Source organism: Trifolium pratense, linkage group LG3 (genome assembly GCF_020283565.1).
Source record: "Trifolium pratense cultivar HEN17-A07 linkage group LG3, ARS_RC_1.1, whole genome shotgun sequence".
NCBI classification, from domain to species: Eukaryota; Viridiplantae; Streptophyta; class Magnoliopsida; order Fabales; family Fabaceae; genus Trifolium; species Trifolium pratense.
In genome coordinates this window covers 15,207,420-15,228,688 of record NC_060061.1, presented here as the reverse complement: position 1 = coordinate 15,228,688, position 21,269 = coordinate 15,207,420, and the positions used below count along the sequence as shown (strand labels likewise).

General features: G+C 31.5%; 3 protein-coding genes across 3 annotated transcripts; 2 read left to right on the top strand and 1 right to left on the bottom strand.

Annotated features, from left to right (window-relative positions):
• Positions 1-10,035: 10,035 nt before the first annotated feature.
• Positions 10,036-12,822, top strand: LOC123912816 (putative FBD-associated F-box protein At5g22720). Its single transcript, XM_045963395.1, has 5 exons — positions 10,036-10,180; positions 10,361-11,351; positions 11,467-11,769; positions 11,894-11,947; positions 12,265-12,822. The coding sequence occupies exons 2-4, from the start codon at positions 10,362-10,364 to the stop codon at positions 11,936-11,938; spliced, it is 1,338 nt and encodes a 445-aa protein (XP_045819351.1). The 5' UTR covers positions 10,036-10,180; position 10,361; the 3' UTR covers positions 11,939-11,947; positions 12,265-12,822.
• An 873-nt stretch (positions 12,823-13,695) lies between these two features.
• On the top strand, positions 13,696-15,114 carry LOC123914631 (putative F-box/FBD/LRR-repeat protein At1g78760). Its single transcript, XM_045965828.1, has 2 exons — positions 13,696-14,678; positions 14,809-15,114. The coding sequence occupies exons 1-2, from the start codon at positions 13,698-13,700 to the stop codon at positions 15,112-15,114; spliced, it is 1,287 nt and encodes a 428-aa protein (XP_045821784.1). The 5' UTR covers positions 13,696-13,697.
• Positions 15,115-16,592: 1,478 nt separating this feature from the next.
• LOC123912815 (MADS-box transcription factor 23-like) lies at positions 16,593-20,825 on the bottom strand. The gene is made up of 7 exons (XM_045963394.1): positions 20,468-20,825; positions 19,601-19,679; positions 17,983-18,044; positions 17,782-17,881; positions 17,574-17,615; positions 17,405-17,485; positions 16,593-17,048 (listed from the first exon to the last, which is right to left on the bottom strand). The coding sequence occupies exons 1-7, from the start codon at positions 20,647-20,649 to the stop codon at positions 16,929-16,931; spliced, it is 666 nt and encodes a 221-aa protein (XP_045819350.1). The 5' UTR covers positions 20,650-20,825; the 3' UTR covers positions 16,593-16,928.
• Positions 20,826-21,269: the final 444 nt, after the last annotated feature.

The window sequence follows — 21,269 nt, the reverse complement described above, 5'->3', positions numbered from 1 at the left end:
CACAGTCAAGACAAAACTTATGGTGAACTCAAAGTTTTTTTTTTTTTTAAAAAAAACGTATTCATTTTGAAGTTTTAATCTGAGCCATTAAAATAATTATGGATGATGAGAATACTATAACTTCGACCCTGCGGTGCACAGTTCTAATTAGCCTAATATGTAACAAAAAAATTGTAATATTAAAAGGTATTTAAAAAAACTTTATTGTAAGCAAAGAATGCGGGTTTGATTCTGACGGTAGACAAATTTATTTATTTTTTAATTTAAAACTGCAATAAAAAGAGAGGAAAAATGAGCGGGAAAAAAAGTTAGGTTTAGGGTTAGCGTATCGGAATAAGCTTAGAATATATAAGAAAAGATTATAAATGCATTTAATATTAGGTTAACATATTAGGATGGCAAAGGATGCGAGTTCGATTCCCACTATAGACAAATTATTATTATTTTTTATATAAAACTGCAATAAAAAATAGGGAAAATGATTAGGTTTAAGGTTAGCTTATCGGAATAAGCTTATAATACAAGAGATGTGACCATTAAAAATTTTAAAAAATGATCATATGTGAGATAAATTTTAACTAATAAAATTTTCAAAAAGACTATTTTACACGGGATAAGTTACAACTGACATAAATTTTAACCATCATAATCAACAAAAAAAAATTAACTATCATATACGAGATAAACTATCACTGATAATTTTTTTTTAAAAAAAAAACCTATTTTTTACCGGATAAATTATAACTGACATAAATTTGAATTATCGTATACGAGGTAAATTATCACTGATGAAAAATTCAAAATAATTATCATGTGACACAAGTTATAACTAATAGAAATTTCATAAAAAAACTATTTTATACGGGATAAGTTCTAACTAATATAAATTTCAAACTAACTATGATATATGGGGCAATTCTAACCATCATAAATTTTAACTATCATATACGTTGTAAACTATCACTGATAAAAATTTTAAAATAATTATCATGTATAGGACAAATTCTTGCTATTAAAAAGTTCAACATTTTTTGTATCCAAAATTACTATCATACATGAGACAAATTATACTACTGACTCATAATACTGATTAAATAAATTCATTTTTTTCAATTTTAATTAGCAAAATGTAACTGCAGAAAATATCGGTGTAACATTACGACCCGTGCGATAGCACGGGTCTATTACTGGTTATTTTTATAATGAAACACAAGTAAGTTTTATTTTTATAAACAAAAATTTGAAAGCATAACAATCAAAGTATTGTTATTATTTTTACAAAAACAATCAAACTATTTAAAATTTAAGAGATTTATTTGTCAAAAAAGAATTAAAAAGATTTAAGGGAGTCAATTTCGGCTCTTGTACAATCTCAATCCAAATTCGGCCCACTAAACCCAACCGGAGTCTATAAATAGGGTTGTTCCCAGTGGTGGAGCTAGAGTAAAATGTTAGGGGGGCCGCGATGGAGTTTAATTTTTTTTTTCTATGAGGAGCTAAAGATACATAAATAATTAATTTTGGTGGTTTTAAATAACATATCAAATGAAAGAGAAATTAATATAAAATAACACTTTAAGTTCACACATTTATTCAAAATCAAGAGAAACACAAGAAATTAGTTTTGAGAAATTTTTATAGAAAAAGTTAAATTCAATATAGAAATTCATAGACCATTAACATTCGAATAATGTTGTATCGTTTAATAACGTCTAAATTCACAGATAATCATGTAAATGTAAAATTTTAAGCAAATCTAAAATAATTCTGTTTTGTGAAATTTTACATGAATTATCTATAAATAAATAAATGTATGTATTGACCACTTCTTAACCGGAAAAAAAAAAAAAAACCCAATTAAAAGCTAAAACCCATATGTCAAACTTGCATCACAGCTTACAAAAAACCAGTTTGGCTACTCAGCAATGAACTGGTTTTTCCTCGGAGGTGCCATAGCCCATAGGGCCAACACTAGTTTGGCTATTGCACAAGGCATTCCCAAAACAGTCATGGATCCCATTGATAAATCTTCCAGTACTCCTAGGAGCAACCGGAATGATGCCACCTGCAACAGCGATGAACTTCAATGCTTGCATGGTAGTCAGAACCATTTTCAACTTCTTTATCTTTTGTTACAGAAAGAAATGGTGGCAGCGATACAACTATGTTTTATCGGCAGCACTTGATGGGAAAATGTAAGTCTCAATTGGTGGGGGACTGCTGGTGAGCATTGTCCTTTGGCTACTTGCCCAACTGCCAAGGGTATAGTGGTTGATGGTTGCCCCGTCTTTTATGGCTATGTTTGAATTGATGAAATGATATGAAATAGGATGGAAAAGGATGAAATAGAATAATGTATGTTTCATTGTTTGAATTTGAAAAATAATAATGGAATAGAATGAAATAGCATGAAATGGAATAATAATGTTTCATTTTTATATTTTTATTTATTTATTTATTAGAACTTATAATAATAAAAAATAAGAGATTTTATTCGATTATATTATCAAACAGTCCCAAAAGTTAATGGAATATAAAAACTTTTACCAAAAAACTTAAACTTTTTTTTTGTTTGCTTTCATCAACAGTTTAATCTGGTTTGGGAATCAGTTCAGACATCAAGTAGCTTCAACTCCCTTTCGATCACAGTTGCGGGGAATCGAACTGTGGTCCTCCCTACCAAGTTCAACGTCAATCATCACTGAACCAACTAACAATCGATAGTTAAACTTTATTTTTAAAACTCTCTCTATCAACTTTAAGTTTAAAGCAACTTCTAAGTTTGATAAAAGCCCAGGACAAACGTAACCTAACTAATTGATCAACATTTGATAAGATAAACGATTATAATTATTGGTCAACTTATTAGTGAATACCCTTATTAAGAATTAATCGGTCAAATACCAAAAATATATCCTTTTTTTTGTACATCCATATGAAGTGGTTTATTGATATTATAGTTTACTGGTATAATGTTTCTGTTATAATAAATCCTAGTCTTATGGATATTCCTAGTTTGTAGGAAGTTTAATTTACATCTATTTTGTTGGTAGTTAGCATAGCATATAGCATATACCATGGTATCTTTGTACGGCTATTTAAGCCAAATTGAGCATCATTACACCATAAACATATTATCGAAAAACATATTGACTTCCATATATCTCTCTCACACAATATATAAGTAAAGGACTTATAAGTGTCAACCTACTTTTGAAAGCTTAACAACTACTTTAAATTTAAAATGAAAAACATGAAAAGCCTCTTTTGTTTTTCGATTATTTTGCTTGTTATCTCGATGAATTTTGGTATGAAATATGATTATTGATTTTTTTTTTTTTGTACAAATTAAAGTTTTATAAGTTAGTGATGTTTTTACTAACCATGTTTATGCCCGGTTGGCAATTTATTGCAGGAAATCAAATGATGATGATCGAGGCAAAACCATGCTCAATCGTTAAATCTCATTTCTGTCGTAAATGGGAGGTTTTGATTTGCAAAGTATATTGCAAGATTGAATGCAAAACAGTACATGCAACTGGAAAATGTCACGACGACTATTCGTGTAATTGTAATTGTTGTGCTAATTGATGGTATTATTATTACTACTATAATAATAACATTGGGAGTTGGTGTCTAGCAGCAACTTTATGGGTGTATCTTCTATGGTAGTTTTGAAGTTGAGATGAGTCTTTCTAAGTATGAGATTAGAAGTAGACCTCTATTAGTTAGTGTCTTTCTAAGTATGAGATTAGAAGTAGAACTCTATTAGTTAGTATCTATTTTGATATTTTTAGGTTCCGTTTATATACGGCGCCTATGTCGTTTCTTTTTCACCGGTCTATGTTTGTCTTGTGCGAGACCTGGTTATTTATAATAACATTGGAATGTTCCATTTTTTTTAAACAATGAAGGCATTTTAAAGGTGTAAGATGGTGAACTAATAAATAAAATGGTTGCATTGCACAAGATTTTACATTTCCCTCATTTTTAGTATTTTGTGTTATATGTTTATGTTGAATGTTGTACTTGCGGAGAAGACCTTTTCCTCTAATTATTTTTTTAATCTTTGGTTTTCTAGAGAATGAGATTCCGTTAATTTGAATTTGATCCCGAAATAATTAAGTAAATTAATTAAATCTGACTAAAAATTGGTTTACTTATAAATCAAACTTGATTTTTTTAAAATAATTTGTTGTTTGCTGGTGAAGCTCATTAGCCGGTTACAACAATCACTTAATGTTTCAAATTTTAAATAATTTGCTGTTGTCTTTAATATAATGTTGAATATTACCCGCAGGGAAGACATTTTCTCCAAAGTTTAACATTGTATATATGGTCTTTTTGACAAGCCAAAAAAGCTAGCTTATAGCTTATGTCTTATGGCTTATAAGTTAAAAGACCTGTTTGGTAACCGTCTTTCCAAAAAAAGCTTATAACTTATTTTCCACAAGCTATTTCAAGTAGCTTCCGAGCTTATATCTTCTAGCTTATCATTTTTTTTTTTCCAATTTTACCCTTATAATTTTATTTTAAATACATTTTTATCCTTTCAAATTTATTACAATTGAAAACAAAATACGTATGTTATATACCGTATTATTTTTTTACGTTTGTCCCTATTTTTTTCCTGAAACGTTGCTGTAAGTACCCCTATATTATCACCGTTTTATTTTTGAGTGGTGCTATATACAGCGAACCACTTTCTCGCTAAATTTCACGAAATACACTTTTTTTTTTGTTACAACATCAAACACCCTTTAGTTAAATTTTATATTTTTTTTATTAAAAAAAGAGCACCGCTTCACCATACACCACTTATATTTGTATACTATTATAGTCCACTAAAGCTAACACAACAACAACCGCTTGCTGCAAATCTGAGAGGAAGAGTGGTGAAAAGTATTGTGACTAAGGAAGATACAAAAACTCTATTGAGAAACAAATGATTTGAGTGAGTAATAAAGAAAGATCTCAATTGAGTTCATGAGTTTGGGGGAGAAATTTGGAAGAAGAGAGAATCAGAATACACAATATTGCTGGTGGAGTTGAAAGAAGAAAGAGATAAGAAAGAGGAGAGAATCTAAATTAATTAAATTAAATAAGTGTAAATGAGCCAGAAGAGGAATTCATGGAAGGTATGTGATAAAACAACCAATGATAAACTGCCAACTCAATTCGTGAACTATTCGTGAACCATGTTTTCGCTGAAACTAGCATTTTCCTTTATTTTTATACTAGTATTATTGTATCATTACTTTTGATTTATCCTTTTATATATATGTTACTCAGTATAAGAAAATTGCTTGTTATTACCTGTACGTACCTATATTTGTTATAAAAACATAAAAAATGTTAAATAAATTTGTTAGTTATAAAACCTAAAAAATATTTTTTTACGGAATTTGTTTGTTATAAAATGTTTAATCTTTTTTTATAAAATATAATCATTGAAATAAAAATAAATTTAAAACAAAATTCCAAAGAATAAAATTAATTTAATAATATATAAAAGATATATTAAATTAATAAATTTAAATAACTAAATTTGAAGTATCTTAAATATTAAATAAATATAGATTTAATAAAAAAATTACAAGAGGTTTTATTATATATTAAGAATGACCTTTTATGTCATTTTACGTTTATCAGTCAGTTGAACCGCTAATTTTACCAAACACTTCAGTTAGCTTATCAGCCATCAGCTATAAGCTATAAGTTAGCTTATCAGTCAACCGCTATTTTTGCGAAACAAAGTCACAGTAGAAGCACCTTATTTTTTATATGATTCAAACACTAACAATCAAAATGTGTCACAACTAACTTTTCACTTGTTGAAAGGGTTCTTTGGATTAATAGTCTACATTTTACCCAATGGAAGAACATGTGTCTTGCGCTCTTTAAAATAAAATATAGTGTATTTTATCAAAATATAAAATAAATATAGTGTAAGGATTTATTTTGGTCCCTTAACCTTCGAGAAAAAAACCCTATTTAATTCTTTACAAAATCAAATCAGGACATATTAATCGCTGAATCATTGAATTGATTTTGATTTTGAATCTATAAAGTTGTGTATCATTAATAGTGTCACTGAAAACTCTCCCTCATATTTTTTTCTTTCGCAAAATGAAAAGATAAAAAAAACTAGGGTACATTTTATCTCAAGTCTCACCTTTTCATATTCTTTCATCCGTTGGTTCTTATCCTCCCACACGGCCACGCCCATTGTTAATTTCTAGCGAGATCAATTATTATGGCATCGGCGATGATGATGACGACTGATTTAACCAAAAAAAAATGACGTACAAAGTACCAGATTCAAAGATAAAAATAAGTTTTGTTGTCATTATAACCTTAATTATAGCATAACGCTGACATACAACAGAATAGTTTAATTATAGCCTCAATTTTGACCTCTTCGTTTTGGAGCCGGACGAAACATCCCACCCTTGAAACCAAAAATAAGTACATGCGAATTAAGTAATGATGCAAAGTAGAAGATAGCAAGGATCGAAGTCACTCAAACACATTATTCAAATATTTTTGCCAAAAGTTGTGAAGTTCACAATAACTGACTTTAGGAAAAACAATTACAGCAGGGGTATTAGAACCTCAAAACTAAACAGAAAATAGACGCCACATGAATGTTATTTCATTTTCATATATTTGTCGCATCTTTTGGAAATCATGTTTATGTTGAATGTTGTAGTTGCGGAGAAAGACCTTTTCCTCCAATTTATTTTTTAATCTCCGGTTTTTTAGAGAATGAGATTCCGTTAATTTGAATTGATCCCGAAATAATTAAGTAAATTAAATCTGACTAAAAATTGGTTTACTTATAAATCGAACTCGATTTTTTTTTAAAAATAATTTGTTGTTTGCTGGTGAAGCTCATTAACCGGTTACAACAATCACTTAATTTTTCAAATTTTAAATAATTCGTTGTCGACTTCAATATAATGTTGAATATTACCCGCTGGGAATACATTTTCTCCAAAGTTTAACATTGTATATAGAGTGTGTTTGACTAGCCAAAAAAGCTAGCTTATAGCTTATGTCTTATGACTTATAAGTTAAAAGACCTGTTTGGTAACAGTCTTTCCAGAAAGAGCTTATAACTTATTTTAATGGTTGAGGTTAACTTTCACAAGAGTATGCTGGTTGGGGTTAATATTCCTGAGTCTTGGTTAAGTGAGGCGGCATCAGCTTTGTGTTGTGAAGTGGGAAAAATTCCTTTCCTCTATTTGGGCCTTGCTATAGGTGGTGACCCGAGGCATTTAAGTTTTTGGGAACCGGTTTTGGCTCATCTAAAGAATCGTTTATCGGGATGGAGGAGTCTCTTCCTTTCTTTTGGTGGTCGTCTAGTTTTGCTTAAATCCGTGTTGACCTCTTTGCCTGTCTATGCTCTTTCCTTCTTTAAAGCTCCCTCATGTACTATATCTTCTATCGAATCTATTTTGATTAATTTTTTTTTGGGGGGGGGGGGGGGGGAGTGAGGATCTTAGGAAAATATCTTGGATTAATGGGAAAACTATTTGCTTACGTAAGGGGTGCGGGGGGTTGGGGGTTAGGCAGTTGAGGGAGTTTAACTTGGCCTTTTTAGGCAAGTGGTGTTGGAGAATGTTAGTGGATCGAGAGGGTTTGTGGTTCCGAGTGTTGGCTGGACATTACGGGGTTGAGAGAGGCATGTTGTGTGAGGGTCGAGCGTGTGGGTCTACGTGGTGGAGGGAGCTGGCGCACATTCGGCAGGGGCGGACCCAGACACAAATAACTGGTGGGGCTAAAAATTTTAGGCACTACTAAAAAAAAAATTCATTGATAATTCAGTCGAACAACAAACAATATATGAGATTTACTAATACAACATGTATGCAAAAAAAGAACAACAAATCAACGAACTATAAAATTTCTTTTTTAAAAAAACAAACATAAAAAAAAACCACAAAATTTCTATTCGAATAAGAAAAAGACTATAATTGTTAAATCATGCATATCACTATTGTTAGAGTCTTCACAAGATTCTACATTGGACCAAAATATATAGAACACAAAATTATACAACTAGCATATAGTTTATTTTGATAAACTAATTCAATTAGTTTATAACTTATTAATTTTTATTTCAATTTTACTCGTATTATCTTACTTCAAAAAATTAAATATTAATTATGTCATTTCATATTTATATTCCAGTTGAATTGGTAATTTTACCCAATACTACAAACTCAATTACTTATTTACCTTTTTTTGCCAAACAAAGTTAAAGTTAATTGTTATAAAATTAAACTATATATAGCTTAAAATAATACTTTACATCTAATGAAAGACATGAAATCGTCAATAATAGACTAGAAACTAATATTTGCACTATTAATTAAACTAATATATGTACAAGGGACTTACAGTCATCAATAATAAACTCTAAACTAATATTTACATTAATATTTGTACGAATATATATACGAAATTACCTAAAATTATTTATAAAATATTTATTTATTTTTTTTAGGAAAAAATCGGACTGGGCTGGTGTGACTATAGCCACACCAAGCCTTGAAGAGGTCCGCCCCTGGTATTCGGGAGGGTGGAGGTGAGGCAGGGGGAGGGTGGTTTAAAGAGTAGATTTCGAGAAAGGTGGGGGATGGCTCCGACACTTTTGTTTGACTGATCCTTGGGTGGATGGGACCTCGTTGAGGGAGCGGTTTGGGCAATCTCACCTGGATGACGTTTATACTGTTTGGGGTGCATATCAGCTTTTGACGACACAAGATGCAGTTGCTTTGGATGTTGCTTTAGGTCTTATTTGGCATCGTCAAGTTCCTTTGAAGGTTTCCATCTGTGCCTGATGACTCTTGCGAGACAGACTACCTACCAAAGCAAACCTGGTTACTCAAGGGATTTTATCTGCGACGTCCCATCATTGTGTCTCTGGTTGCAGAGAGGTTGAGTCGGCTCATCACTTGTTCTTTTCTTGCAGCACTTTTGGTGCCCTTTGGTCTCTTGTCAGCTCTTGGATTGACTCTTCTTTGGTGACGACTCAGAATCCTTCCGATCATTTTGTTCAGTTTACAGAATCAGCAGATGGTCTTCGAGCACGACGCTCTTTCATGCAGCTCATTTGGCTAGCTGTTTGTGTGGGTTATGTGGACCAAAAGAAATCACAAATTGTTCAGAGGCTCAGCAAACTCCGTGCATCATAAGTTGGACAAGATCAAGACGTTTTCTTAAGAGTGGTTGAAAGCGATGAGTAACAATTTAGCTTTGAACTAACATAGTTGGTGGTCTAGTCCTATGCTTTGTTTTGGCTTTGTATAGTTTCTTTTGGTTCTTGTATTTGACACCTCTTGTGCTGAGAAGACTTTATATATATATATATGTGGGAGAGATCAAATTACACCGGTGTAATATTTGAGTAATGTTACACCGCTCAATAATGCTTCAATGAATACAAATTTTACAAAATCCACCGTTGGATTGAAAGTTTATATCATATAGATCATTCATGTTTAATTCTATAAAAATCTAAAATCATTTGATATGTTATTGAGATTGATCAAACTTAACGGTATTCAATAAAAACACATAAAGCGTTAATCTTGATCGGTCTCAATAACATATCAAACGATTTTAGATTTTTGTAAAATTGAACATGGATGATCTAAATGATATAAACTTTCAATCCAACGGTGAATTTTGTAAAATTTGTATTCGTTGAAGCGTTATTGAGCGGTGTAACATTAGTCAAATACTCAAATGTTACACCGGTGTAATTTGATCTCTCACTATATATATATATATATATATATATATATATATATATATATATATATATATATATATATATATATATATATATATATATATATATATATATATATATATATATATATATATCGTTTTGGCTTGTTTAAAAAACAATTTTTTTATACTTATCTTATATTATTTCTATATAATAATAATAATAATAATAATAATAATAATAATAATAATAATAATATTAGTAGATAAAAAAAAAAAAAACTAAACGAACTTGTTTTTCCCTCGTTGAAATTTTGTTTCCCCGCTCGAAGTTCACCCAAAACAGGAACCCTAGAAGAAACACATTAATTCAATCCATTCTCTGTATCCATCGGAGAAGAGAAGAAGGCACTCACAACTCCACGGCGCCAACAACGAGGTATTTTATTTACATTCTCCCTCTCAATTATCAGACTTCAATATACTTTCTAGGTTTTCCCCAATTCTGTTTCCCTTTAAAATCAATCGCAACTTTACTTTCACTTCAAATCTCCCTTTATAATTCATGTTACTGAGTATTATTCCGTTTTTCTTTCATTTTCATGCTTAACCAACATAGAATGTCTGATTCTAAAGAAGAAAGCTTGATGATTCTGGAAAATATGAAGAAAAAAAGGCATTGTGATCATCAAAATGAAGACAGGCTCACTGACTTACCCGACGGTGTTTTGCTTCACATTTTGTCATTTTTGAAAACCAAACACGTCGTTCAAACTTGCGTTTTGTCTAAGAGATGGAAAAATTTGTGGAAACGTATTTCGACTCTTATGTTGCATTCCACTAATTTTTCCACTGTGAAGCGTTTTGCCACATTTGTGTCTAAGGTTTTGAATTTTCGTGATACCTCAACTGCACTGAACGCTCTTGATCTTTACCGTCATGGTGATATTGAGCCTCATCTACTTAAAAAGATTTTAAACTATGTTTCCTCCCATAATACTCACATCCAGAAATTAGGAATCTCTGTCAATGGTGATAGTGGTATCATTATGAGTTGTGTTTCTTCATGTCATGCTCTTACATCTCTTAAGCTTTCACTTTACCCTAGAGGTAGTAATGGTAATCATACACCAATATTATTTCCAAAATCTTTGAATTTGCCTTCATTGACCAGCTTAAATCTAACAAATTTCGCCTTTTGCGGTGCTAAAAGCAATTGTGTTGAGCCCTTTTTCACCTTTACTAAGTTGAATAGTTTGGTCATACGTAGTTGTAAGGTAAAGGATGCTCAAATCCTCAGCATATCAAGTGAGACACTTGTCAATTTAGCTATTGAATATCCTTTGGAAAAAATGAATTTAGCTATACAAACTGATTATTCTTCCAACTTTGCCGAAATCAAGTTATCTACTCCAAATCTTTATACCTTCAGTTTTACCGGTGACCTTATTCAGAAAATATGTCGGAGCGGACTTTCTTCTGTTAAACAAGTAAATATTGATGATTCACGACAAGATGATGCTTCGGTGGAGCATGGTTTGGTTATATTCAACTGGCTGCTTGACTTTGCCAATGTTGAATCAATGACAGTGACTTCAACTACTCTTCAGGTCCCTTGTCATGTTTTCAGGCTTTATTTTTACTTTCTTTTTAAGTTGCTTATTTATATTTGTAAAATTCAATTGACTTGCATCAAACTGATCTTAATTCATCATCATTGCTTAGATTCTCTCCTTAGTTCCTGATTTATTAGAGGTTAAGCTCCCTTCTTTATGTAACTTGAAGTCATTGGAAGTAGAATTGACACCACTTGATGAGGGATATTTATCCCAAACAATCAAAGATGCCATGTTAAAGAAAGCTGCTGCCAAGTCTGATGAAGAATTTTTTAAGTTAATAAAGGCATTTAACGCACGTATAGAGCTACCTCCCATACCTGATGGAATAGTTGACTTCTTGCGACAAAACTCGCCGTCGGCACAAGTTACCTACACAACAGAATTCCCACATCGTTTTCATCTTATGGAGGTAGTCATTTAAAAGTCATATGGGAACTGAGTGTGGTAGTTTTTTGAGAATCTGAGCTTAGATAATTTCAAATGAAACAACTGTTTGAAGAGTTTGTTATTTGTTGTTACTTGTTACTAAACAGGTTGAAGAATCTGACTCTGCTGCATCTCCCAATCTTTATGGTTGAGCTGAAAAGGTAAAACATTCATCACATGCATTTTGATAGATTCTCTTTGAGTTTCTGGTACTAAAATTTTGGGTTCTGTGGAGATTTCCATTTTTGTGATATTTCAAAATGAGATAGTATATTAGATAATTGTAGGAGCCGTTGTCTGCAATTTACTCAAGTAGAAATTGGTCAAGAATGATGACAGAGGCATCTATATTAATATTAAATCAGTTTTGAATCTTTCGTATTTATTTATTGTTTGTTTAGTTTTTTATACCTGTCAAACTTTTGTCATATGATTGATTTTGCAGCGACAATTGATATTGTTAATTTTCTTCCTGTAGGATGATAAATCATCACATGAAGATAAGGTGGAGAAGCACCAACCTAACTCCACCTCTCCACTTCTTGATAATGGGCAGTGAAGAGTTCTCAGTTTGGCTGACTTACTAAAACATGTTTTTTGATTTGACAATCATGACCTCTTCATCTAGCTGAAATTCTCCAGTTTGAAAGCCAAAAAGTATTATTCTTATGAGCTGTGATATTTCAATACTGTTTTCCAAACACATATTTGACATCGTAGATAAATTGAGTCTGTATTGGATACTAAATTGTAATGGACAAATCCTATACTCTGCCACTCGTATGTATGCTTGTACCTGTATGAACAAGTGTCTTTTGTTTATGGGTGCTTTCATGAATAGACCTCGTTTATCGATGACTTTTGGTTTTATGGATGGTGTGACTGATTGTAATAGTGTCATTACTCAGGTTTAAACAACTTGGAGTTGGTTTGTGTTATGAGATGGTAAATCAAGGGTGCTTCATTTTAGGGACCAATCTAGCGTGAGAGAGTTTGATAGGTCTCGTACTATGGGTGAGTATTTTTTATTTTTTTTACAGATATTATGGGTGATTATTGTTCATTGTCAGATTGTGAAATTCTAAAGATGTTATAATAGACCACCAACACCATATACATATCCTTTATCTCTCTTCTCATTGTTCTTGTGCTCCAACGTTGCATCACCACCACCACCACCACCCTATCCGACCTCTCCTGATAACCACCACCTCATAACACAATGTCGATCTGCATATCAAATAACATATAAATAACGGTTTATGAGTTTTATTAAATAATATTAATTTTGATAATTCTCAATAACATATTAAATAATGTTAATTTTTCTAAATTTTTATAGGATGATCTATATAATATAATCTTTCAATCCAACAGTCGATTTTGTAAAATTCATATTCGTTATAATGTTATCCGAGACTTGTGCATGATTCACCACATAAACCACTTGTTCATGTTAGACTTGGACGTCTCTCCCATCCTAAAAGGGGCCTTGAACCAAGCACAAATGATTTAATAGAGAAAATATAAAAAAGGTTGAACAAAAAATTCAAATCAATCATATTTTTAAATTATTATTCCCTTCTACCTTTCACTCTTTTTATTTTGTTCCAAGGACATATGAGAAATTTGGTACAAATGAGAAATAAGATAAATTGAGAGTTTTCGAGAGGAGATATTTGTTGAAATGTTCGATTCATTGATTGATAGGTTTTCAAAACGAGATAGAATGCCTTAAAATACAACCATAAAGGATAAAAATGTAAAATGACATGAGATAAACTATTATTTAAAGTAACCTACTTAATTCCTATAACAAAACCTCGCTTTATAATTGCTTATTTGCTTCTTCCGTTATATAACTGAATTATTCTTCCATTTTTCTTTTCTTTTTCATGATTAATAGTGAAAATGTGGAGAATATCTGATTCTAACGAAGAAAGCATTATTCTAGAAAAAATAAAGAGAAGAAGGCAATGTGATAATCAAAATGAAGAAAATGATGAAAATGAGGTAAGTGAAGACAGACTGAGTGACTTACCAGACAGCATTCTGCTTCATATTTTATCATTTTTGAACACCAAACATGTTGTTCGAACTTGCATTTTGTCAACAAGATGGAAACATCTCTGGAAACGTACTCCAGCTGTTACGTTGTATACTTCAAGATTTTCCATTTCTAAACAATTTCCCATCTTTGTGTCTAAGATTTTGACTCTCCGTGATACCTCAACTGCACTGCACGCTCTCGATATTGACTGTGGTGGTGTTATTGAGCCTCCACTCCTTAAAAAGATTTTAAACTATATTTGCTCTCATAATACCAATCTCCAGGAATTAGGAATCTCTGTCACTGGTGATACTGATCTCGTCATGAGTTGTGTTTTTTCATGCCGAGCTCTTACATCTCTTAAGCTTTCACTTTACCCTAGAGGTTGTTATAATTCTACACCAACATTATTTCCAAAATCTTTGAATATGCCAGCATTGACCAACTTGGATCTAACAAATTTCACCTTTTGCGGTGGTGAAAATGGTTGTGCTCAGCCTTTTTTGGCCTTTAGCAGGTTGAATAGTTTGGTCATTCGTTCATGTACTGTTAAGGATGGACAGACCCTCAACATATCAAGTGAGACACTTGTCAATTTAGCTATGCATAATAATTCACCTGAATTTGACAAAATTGAGTTATCTGCTCCAAGTCTTTGTACTTTTACTTTTATTGGTAGTCCTTATCAGCAAATATGTGGGGACGGTCTTTCTTCTGTTAAACAAGTAAATATTGATGCAAGACACTTTTTAACATGGGAGAAGCTTCCTATGGTTCTGTTGAGCTGGTTGCAAGACCTTGCAAATGTAAAATTATTGACAGTCTCTTCAATTACTCTCCAGGTATGTTGGCATGTTCTGAGGCTTTAATTTTACTTTTATGTTGAGATTCTTTAAGTTATTTCAAAATTTTGTTTAAAATCAGTTGACTTGCATAACTAATCCTATTCCACTCTTGTTCTTCATTGTATAGATTCTCTACTTAGTTCCTGATTTATTAGAGGTTAAGCTTCATTCTTTGTGTAACTTGAAGTCATTGGAAGTAGAATTGACACCACTAAATAGACGATTGGAATTACCCTTAATTAAAAATGTCATGTTAAAGAAAGCTGCTGCCAAGTCACGTAAAGAAGTTGCCAAGTTACGAAAAGCATTTAAAGCAGGTTTGAAACCACCTCCTATACCAGATGGAATAGTTGGCTTCTTGCTTCAAAACTCGCCGTCCGCAAAAGTTGACTTCACAACAAAATACCCGGGTACTTTTAAAATAAAAGCATAATTTAGGCATTTTCATTGTAGTTAATTTTTAGTTTCCTTGGTTTTAGTTGAGTGGTACTTTTGAAATATGCCTACTGCCTGCCTGGAGTCTATTTGTAAAACTATTGGATTGAGATTGATAAACGCTTCTTCATAATATCAGTGATTTTGTTGAAGAGTTTATCCAAACAAACATATATTATTCTTTATAATATGTTTTGGATTTGCTATATAAATGATTTGTGATTTGCTTAGTCAATGACTTGATGAGAAGAATGGACAATTGAAAATATGAAGCAAAGTAAACTTCAAACCACTAAAGAAGCCAAATTTTTATTTGCTTTTTGTTGTGCTGCATGTGATGTTGCTATGCTTGCAATTTGTGTTAATCCAAATTTTTAATAACAACATAATTTAGGCACTCTCATTGTGTTACCTTTGAGTTTCCCTTTTGATATATGCCTACTGCCTGGAGTCTATTTGGAAAACATTTATGGCAGTCAATTAGTTTTTCAAAACATCAGTGCTAGATGAATTTGTGTGCATTTGTTTCTATTTAGTTATTTGGCTTTTTGTGATAATGTAAATCCGGCCATAACTTGTGATTGATTGATCTTTGGCGAAGTTAATAATGGAGTTTCCCCTTCAAATCATACTGCTTCATTGCATTTTCATAAAACAATAAAACTATGCCATAGGATTTACATATTAAATTTCACATCAAATATTTATCATGTGCTCATGATTGATTATCAAATGCAACTGTCATTTTTTAAAACTTTCATATCCAGTTATTGTTCTTTTGCTTTTGGCTTAATTGCACTTTTAGTCCCTTATCTTTATTTTAGGTTTCAAGTTGGTCCCTTATCTTTTAAAAGTTTCAAGTTGGTGCCTTATCTTTTTTGCAGGTTTCATGTTGGTCCCTCCCGTCAATTTTTTCACTTTTTCCGTTAAATTTGGACACGTGGCAAACGGAAACCACACTTGGAAAAAGTGAAAATTTTGATGGGAGGGACCAACATGAAACATGCAGAAAAGATAAGGGACCAACTTGCAACTTTTAAAAGATAAGGGACCAAGTTGAAACCTAAAATAAAGTTAAGGGACTAAAAGTATAATTAAGCCTTTGCTTTTTTATACCTGTTGTCAACTTTTTTCATATGATTGATCATTCGTTTGCTTTTTTATACCTGTTGCAACTTTTTTCATATGATTGAATTTGCAGTGACAATTGATAGTCTTACTTTTTCTGCCTTTAGGATGATAAATTATCAAATGAAGATAAGGTGGAGAACCATCAACCTAACTCCAACTTTCATGAATCATTTAGTTGCTACTGGACCTTGTTTGTCGACGACTTTTGGTTATGCAATAAATTTGTTTTCTGGTCCTTATAAATCAAAATTTTCATTAATATAACTTGAACTGAAGAGTCCAAATTGCATCTTCACAATTTACACATTTCTTAATTGTTATAGGTTGTATAATTCCTTAATTTCGAACATAATATTTTCTGTTCAATCGATCATAAGAATGAGAAAATACAAAACCACACCATGCACTAGACAATATGATACGATCATTACAAATTTACAATGGGAATCATTGGTTTTTTTATTGTGCACCGTAAAGTTTCTGGAAATAACTACGGTTCTTGAAACATAATATCGAACTCCATTGGGACAAGTTGTTGAAAGATTTGATAAATGATATGCCAAATTGAGTACATGTATGCAGCTATGGTCACCTAGTACTGCAGACTTTAGCTCATTAGTTTATAATGAAATTAAGAAAAAACAGAACATCCTCAGTTTGAGGGAATACCAGAGATTTGGTTCACTGTTGGGGTTGTGGCTGCCTTAGCTGTAGACTGATTGGTTCATCATATCCATAGCTGATCCTAGTACTGTATGAAGGATTGGTTGTTGCATATTCCCTACGCCTTGCACCAATAACCTAATATCCAAATCTTAATTATTTATAAAAGTGGCTTTGACGATCATTTTACAACTGTACCAATTGAAATTGAACTTTGTCCGTTGAGATTACGAAGTCAAACTCTTACTACTGAGCTGACTCATGGACAATATTAAAATCTTCAATTAAGATTTGGCAAATTAAAGTAAACTTGAAGCCTTTAGCTTCTAGATAAATCAATAGAGCAGCCTGAGTATACCATAAGGTAATTTTTTATGTATGACACTTCAAACCCTCTCCCTATATTATGTTTGCAGGTTGCAGACTTTTTATTTATATGCATAATAATCATTGTTAAGCTAAAGAATGCGCGTCTTTCTTGATATGTTGTTTACCTTCTCTAGTTCTGCATTTTCCTCACCAATTTGGTCTATCTTCTTATGAAGTTCTTCATTTTCTTTACTACTAAGGCTTCCCTACAATGACATCAATGGAAATTGGTAAGAAATTTGGTGGAAAACCTTCAAGTCGTAGAAAGGAACAAATTAAGCTGATTCTTGAAACCTTTTTGTGTAATTCATTGATATCATCACTATAAATTTGACCCTGCAAGTACATAAACGATATGTTATATAAGACTAAAAATCAGGACCGCCAAGAGACTTAGACACTATCTCGAGTTTAATATCTCCTATATATCACTCATTTAGTTCAGTCCTAATGGATGCAAGATTAACCACTCACACACTCACACTTGAATTCTAACAAATACCTTTCTTGTGCGAATGCTTTTCAAACTCATCTCCAATTGGTGTTCTAGATGCCTCAGCTCATCAAAATCCAAACTAGATAGTTCTTGGCCCATCAATTGCCTGCATTTACCAAAAAGAAAGTGTGGAATCCTTTCTTGTGTCAAATCGGATTATTGCTGAGGTATGTTATAGGAATAACTATTAGGTGTTTAATATTTTACCTTTGGCTATCATTCAAGTGCTGCAATTGTTGCCTCAAGCTTGCTGCTTCTCTTTGCCAAAACTAGCCAATAGTAATAAAAATATGAGATGGATATATTATACTACTATTTAAGCAATGTACTTTTTGGATTTGTAGAGCTTATTTGAACTTATGAAATATATGCCTTTATGCGCAAGTCTTCGGCAAAACTTAAAAATAGATCATGACCTATCTTACTTAATTACAAATGAATATATTTGAGCAAGCTTTATCATTTCATTAAACTTTGTGAAAAATAAGCTTATGCACATTTAATTCAATTGTATACCTATGTGTCACATGTGTCCAGCAGTTTGTTAGTGGCTAGCTTGGGATTCAGTTTATGATACCGTGTGAATTTGTCTTTTATGTTTGTATCTTTGGTGAACTATGGTAAAGGGAGGATGATTTTCCTTCTAATATTACATGTTTATATGCCTATTTAAGAATTGAGGAACAGTTATATTTTTTCAAACTAGGTCGCTAAATCGGGAGGGGTCTGATATCACTTGATGCAAGAATTGACTCTCAAACTAGATTAGGCGGTCCAGTGGATCTAATACTGATGGTGAAAACCAAAAAAACTAGGTGCTAAAGTTTTGACCTTAGTGTAGAAAACTAAGTTTTTTTTATGGAAATGGTTATCGGGTAAGGTAATAAGGACGGTCTTTGCCTTTATTATGAATGGTATGTTAACCTAAATCACTGAAGCACGAAAATATGCCAAAATGACTTCCGAATTGTATCTAATATGTACCGATATGTCAATATACCTCGATACGCCGTCGATACGTATTAAAGGAGTATCCGGATTTATTTATTTTTTAAAATAAAAAATAAAATCTGATATGGCGTCGACACATAGGGTTGATTTAGACCTAGACGAATTCACATATTAGTCAGCCAATTCATCAAAAGACATAATAAAAAAGCAACGCAATGCCAGCCAATTCAGAAACATGTGGAAATAAGTCATGGGTTTTTAACTTTTGTCAAAAAGATTTTACAAGTTCTTACTCTAGATTAAAAGTCATTTGTTGAGAATTTATGGCACTGGAATTTGTGTGTTTCCTAATGTAAATGAGGAATATTTGTCTAAGTTGCAATCTATTGTAGAACCGGCTAGTAATAGAGTACAACCTAAGCATGTTATTTGTATTATTTGTTAGCCTTTTACTCGAATTATTGAAATTAGTTCAAATGGAAAAAAAAATCGGTTGATAAATGAATTCCAATTTGTTGACGATGTAATTGGACTAGTTTTAATATAATTTTGTTATTAAAAAAATGTCTAATTTTAATACTAAACGTATTATATCCTATATTTTTTAATGACCGAAGTATGATTGTAACGGATACATAACCGATATCCATATTGTGTTGTTGAAACCAAATATCAAATACAACATAGGCCTAAACATTATATCCTACAATCTATAAATACAATTAAGAGTTCCAAATCAAATATAAGATGATCTGAACATGAGTTTATAAGTAGAGACAATTATCACATTATAAGTCAATAGGATTGATTTAGACCTAGACGAATTCATATACTCTTTTAAAGATAAACTTCACCTTTTTCTATGGTTATTTACCTTGACATCCAAAGTAGGATCCACTGCTTGATGACGGTCCTCCATTAATTTGTTATAACGCTCGATAACAGATTCCATGCTGCAAAAAATGTTGATGCTTGTATTAGCAGATGTAAATTAATATTTTTATGAATCTAAATCAACATAGAGAACTCAACAAGGCGCATGTTCATGCATGATCTTCGAACTAGCAAAACAGAAGTAACAAGGAGTAGGAATGTGTCTAAGCCATGATTTTGAAATGTAGTTGTTTAGAGTATTTGGGAGTTGAGAAATGAAATAACATATTCTTTTAAAACCTTTCTACATATTATAGAATGTTGGACATGATATATATATCAATTGAAGTCACTTCTTGGACATGGTTCATAGCTAATTAATCCATTATCCATTGAAAATAATAATAAAATTATGTAGTAGTTCATGTTTCTGTTTTGAATTCTATAAACCCACTTGTTAAGTCTATATATTTTGTCCAATATTAGTCCTTTCCACTAATTTACATTTATTAAAAAATTTAAAACCTTTAATTGATTCCAATATGTGCACCAAAAGGTTTCAAGTTTCAACCATGTTTCATCCTATGATCAGGTTTTATTTATTTATATTTATTAAAATATTTTTTAATTGATTTGTAGATTATCAAGTGAGCTAGGTTTTCATTGCAAGTTTCAAATACCAACACAATATATGTAGTCCTTTATTTCAAACTTATGCTACCTTGTACCTTTACCTTGTACCTAGTTTAATAGAAAACCACAAGTAGAAAATAATTAAGCTCTAACAATATGAAGCATATTATTATTATTAAATACACAAATTTGTTAGTAAATTTTTCATCAAATAAGACTGTTTATTAGTAAGTACCTGGAGCTTGCATAGTCATAAAGCTTGTGAGTTGAAGAGAACAAAATTAATCCAACTTGTGCATCACAAAGAATGGATAGTTCTTTAGCTTTCTTCATCAATCCTTTTCTTCTCTTTGAAAAAGTTACTTGCCGGCTAGTCAAATTCTCAATCCTTCGTATCACAATCTTTCCTCTCCCCATCTCAATTTATAATTACTCAACAAATCAGCAAACTCTATTTCTACTAGCTAGGGTTCTTGCAATATTTTAATATCTTATTTTGGTTTGTCCCGTGAGCTGAATCTGAAATCCTGCTTCTAATCTTTAATATAAGAAAAAAAATTTAATTTTTAGATTCATGAAAAGATTTATGTATGTAATCTATAATATAGTTCAGATACATCAATATTTCAATAAATCTGAAAATAACTTTTTTTCTTATATTAAGGTAGTGTTTGGCCTCACTTATTTTCTACTTTATTATTTCTTTTAAGTGGAAGTAGGGCCAAACATAATTTTGAAAAAGTTCTTAAAATAAAAAGTGTCTTTTTTTTTGTGAAGAAAATATAATATAAGTGACTTAATAAAAAAGAAGAAAAAACCAACTTAAAACCAACTTATACGGATAATTCACTCTAGAGGTCTGCCCATCGATTCCCGTGTATGCCAATTTATATTTTATTTTATTTTGTCTGCACTGTTCCCGCTTTTTACCGTAAAAAAACGCACAATTCCCGCTTTTATTTTATTTTAGGCAATAGTTCCCGCTACAATTGTTTGCACTTTTTACAATGTTCTGACTGCTATATATTATTATTATG